The following is a 3,904-nucleotide window of genomic DNA, read 5'->3' on the forward strand; positions in this document are numbered from 1 at the left end:
CCAGCTACAATTGCTGGCTAGAGAGCAATGAAAGCTTTCAGCAAAATGAGCTGACAAACCCTTGTTCTCTTGCAGTTTTATTTTCAGAGCAGTGCTTGCAAGAAAGAAAATATAATGAAGTTCTTAATAGTGATACCTTCTCTCTCATTGTATTTCATAAGCTGTGAAAGCTGTAAGGAATGGTCACGTAGTTTTACTGTGCAGCATATTTCAGTTTTGGTGTTGGAAGTACACAGCCACACTTTCCCTCCTCATCCTTCCCCCTCAGTCCTTAAAGCAATCTCCTACCATTGATCTAAATGGAGGAAAAAAAAACCCTCTGGTCTTATATACGGGCAGAGGAAGCTGGAATTTTTTTTTTTTCCTCAGAAAATGCTCTAGTTCCTCTATGAAAAGTAATGGCTAACCTATTAATAGAATAGTATTAATCCATGGGAAGCAAAGGAAATATGAGCTCTCCTCTGCAATAAATTCACTTTAACTTGTAAAAAGGATTAAAAAGCCAGAAGTTGCACAGTTCATGTCTTGTGCAAGCCTTTGAGCTCTGGGGTGGGTGCCAGCAGTCTCTGTACAAGACATGTTGCTAAGTCTTTACCGTGATGAATCCCCACCTGCCAGGAGCAATGATGGGCCTGCAGGTTACCTGGCTGAGGGAACAGCAGTGGCTTTCCAGCACAATGCACACAATTCATCACACCCCTTTCCCTTCTCTCAACCAAGCCACTGCAAACAAAAATGATTTGAGGAAAGAGGAATTTGATACTAAACCACAACGAAAAAGTACAGCTTTTGCTAATTAATTTGTCAGATTAAATGAAACTACTTAGGCAAAAGTAAACGTCACAAAACTGTTGTACCCAGGTAAGTGTACGAGTGGAATCAAGAGGGGTCAAGACTACTTTATTTACTTTACACAAATAAGATACACATTAAAATCAATTTTTTTTTAAAAATGGCCATTTTTGTACATGAACTGTCAAAAGGCATAACCTTTAAGGAACCATCCATGCTTCCTTAAAAAAAAAAACAAAAAAAAATAACAAGGCAATTGAAGAGAGGTGGAAGCCAGGAACATTTTGCAAGGCCTAAGTGTGTTTGTCATTCCAATTATAGGACAGAACTGTGTTCATACTCTACCGCTTTTCAAAGCGCTCCTGAAGGTTTCCATAACAAGGCTTTTTAAATAAAGGTTTGAAGGATTGCATAGATTCAAAGGCTCAGTGGTCCTCTAATTCCTTTTTGATCTCTGAAATGTATGGATGATCTTTCCCGTGTGCTACTTCCATGATAGCAATTGCCTATGAAAAGAAAAAAATATTCAAACAATTGATTCATATATAACACCAGGCTATAAATACTCTCTTTAGAGGTTTGAAACAGTCTGACACCTCTAGCTACTTTTTGTCCCCTTGTAGTCATAAACCCAGTAGGAAATAAAATGAAATTCAAAACTAAGTAATAAAGGTTTTACATTCAGAGAATACATCTTTCATCTTAAAGGATCCCAAAGCACCTTTCAAAATTATATTCCTGACAAAACTACTTTGAATGCAACCAGCTCCAGGACAGAACACTGCACGTGGGGTGGGTAATATTCTGGCAGAGGACTTAACCAGTATCAGAGAGAGCTCTGTTCCTACCAATTTATCCTTCAGCTGTCAGACTGACGAGCAGGCCTGCTGCAGAAGTTACGTTAAGGCATTTCAGACTTCACTCTCTAAACCCTCCACCGTTTCCAGGGGCTACTGGTGCTTTATGAAGGAAGGAATTGCTTATGCAACCACTGAAGCAAAAGCAAGATCTGGTCAGATACAGACAGACAGTGCTGTGCCCGACTCCCTGCTGTTTCACCTACATCCAGCTCTGGTCCCAAGAGTGAACCTTGCAGGCAGCCAAACCCACTGACTCGTACTTTCCTGCCACTATCCACACTGCACTGGAGAGTGGCTGCAGAGGCAAGATTTCCACTTGAGAAAAGGATAGCAGTGGTCCCAAATATTTAAAGAATATTTAATGATATATTTAATAATTAATTTATGATAATATTTAAAGACCACAGTGCTAAGATAGAGCAAGGAATTGCAGCATTCTAGCCATCAGAGTAATTTTTTTCCTCGGGAAATTTTTATGGAACTATCCTCTTATACTTGTTGAGTCAGTACAACAGCCTTTGGTTCCACTTCAGCAGCACTGAGAAATTACTCTGTTCCCTCTCCTGCCCAAAAGAAGAAAGGAGGGCCTTCCTTCTGGATGAGCTGCTTGCACGCTGACAGAGAACAATGGCTTTGTTTTTCCACTAAATCCCAAACATCAAGGGGCTGGGATAACTTTGGGCAGTTCCTGCAGGCAGCTTTTGGAAGTGAGTCATTAGAAAATGTTTGTGTTAGGAAGCTAACTATGCCAACAAATCTACCTACAGTTCCCAACCCCCATCCCTTGTTCCTACTGGCACAAATCCCAGTTTTAGTCAAAGCTTTAACATCATAGCAAAGGGAAACCTATGCTAATTTTAAACTAGGGAACAGTTAAATTTTAGAGCATATATTCTTGTAGTATCTTTCACCATGGCTGGATGGCTCTGTTATTGCTGGCTAAAAACTTGCCAGCATCTAAAAAGAAAGAAAAAGAAAAATGATGACATTCCACACCAAGTTGTTATACGCTACAGTAGTCACTGATGGTTAAGAAACTAAAATAAACTTCTGTCCAACAACAATAGGGGAAGAAAGTCAAGAAACATGGTACAGACTAATAAAAAAATAGAAAAATAAAAAACTAAAGAATAAGGAATAGACTAATAAAAAGGGGTGAAGAAAACTGTAAAACCAAATGCTGTATTTGCCAATTTCAGCATTACCATACGCATTGAATTCCCTTCAGCTATTTAAAAATCAATTGGTTCCAGAACAAATAGCCACCAAATGCATGCCTAGTTTAACTTGGATATAGAAATCACAGACTTCAATGAAACACTATGTGCCTTTTATAAGAGCCAAGCATTTTTTTCTGCCCTTACCTAGCAAGTGAGGAGAAGCTAGAGTTCTGCTTCATTTATGCTAGTACAGCTCTAGCTCAGTGAAGAATGTATAGCAAATGTTTAAGCATAATGCTCACTCCAGCTGCTGCAGTAGAAGGCCACCGTCAAAAGGTAAGACCCTTTCTATGTGAGAACAGACTATACTCCATCTTTAGAAAAAATCAGAACTGAGTCAAAAATCCAGTAATCAAATATATGAACATATGGTGCGTTTCCTACCAAGCCAGGCTTACTGACAGAGAAGCACGTAGTGTTTCAATGATCCCATGACCAAACTGGTATTATTAATGAAAAAAACAGGAAATAAATACCCTTTTCAGGGCTTTAACTCCAGCCATTCTGTTCTCCAGTGCCATGTAGAGTCTCCCTAATTTCAGCCACATGGAGGCAACATTCAGTGAGTAGGAGGGATAATGCTTACTGCAAGAGAGAAAGAAATTCAGCTTTATCAAACCTGTCAGTTTCATAGCATTCTCCCAACACCCATTGCCCTCTCAGGGGGCAAGAAGCTGCCTCTCATTGCCCCTTCCCATTCACCACTCATCCCCTCTGCCATGACTGCCAAGAGTCAGTGCCAGTTGTGTCTGGAACGGGGACGCCTGTCAGTTGGGAACTGAACTGAAGTGACCATATGTCTCTGAGCAGCTGTCAGATGGCAATGACTTGCTGCCACTAGTTTTACTCTAGCCAGCTACAGAAAGAGACTGCATTGTTAGGAGTTTTTGGAGCCACCCTACACTCACAGGAGTAACTCTGCCTGCTCCACAATAGTCGGTCTTTAATGGCAAGCGAGGGGCCCTGGGCAGCGCGTACAGCACACATGCCATGCTGTACTTGCACACACTGAGCTAGCAGAGTCCGGTTCAG

The 3,904-nt window shown here is 40.7% G+C and overlaps 1 protein-coding gene across 1 annotated transcript in view; it reads right to left on the reverse strand.

Annotated features, from left to right (window-relative positions):
• Nucleotides 1-879: 879 nt before the first annotated feature.
• SMYD2 (SET and MYND domain containing 2) overlaps nucleotides 880-3,904 on the reverse strand; it is a 26,423-nt gene continuing 23,398 nt past the window's right edge. Inside the window, exons 10-11 of the mRNA XM_010171512.2 lie at nucleotides 3,349-3,457; nucleotides 880-1,298 (exon numbers count right to left, since the gene is read on the reverse strand). Of these exons, the coding sequence (XP_010169814.2) occupies nucleotides 1,218-1,298; nucleotides 3,349-3,457 (190 nt within the window). The 3' untranslated portion in view covers nucleotides 880-1,217. The remainder of the gene's footprint in view (nucleotides 1,299-3,348; nucleotides 3,458-3,904) is intronic.

This window comes from Antrostomus carolinensis, unplaced genomic scaffold (genome assembly GCF_000700745.2).
Source record: "Antrostomus carolinensis isolate BGI_N321 unplaced genomic scaffold, ASM70074v2 scaffold51227, whole genome shotgun sequence".
Classification (NCBI taxonomy): Eukaryota; Metazoa; Chordata; class Aves; order Caprimulgiformes; family Caprimulgidae; genus Antrostomus; species Antrostomus carolinensis.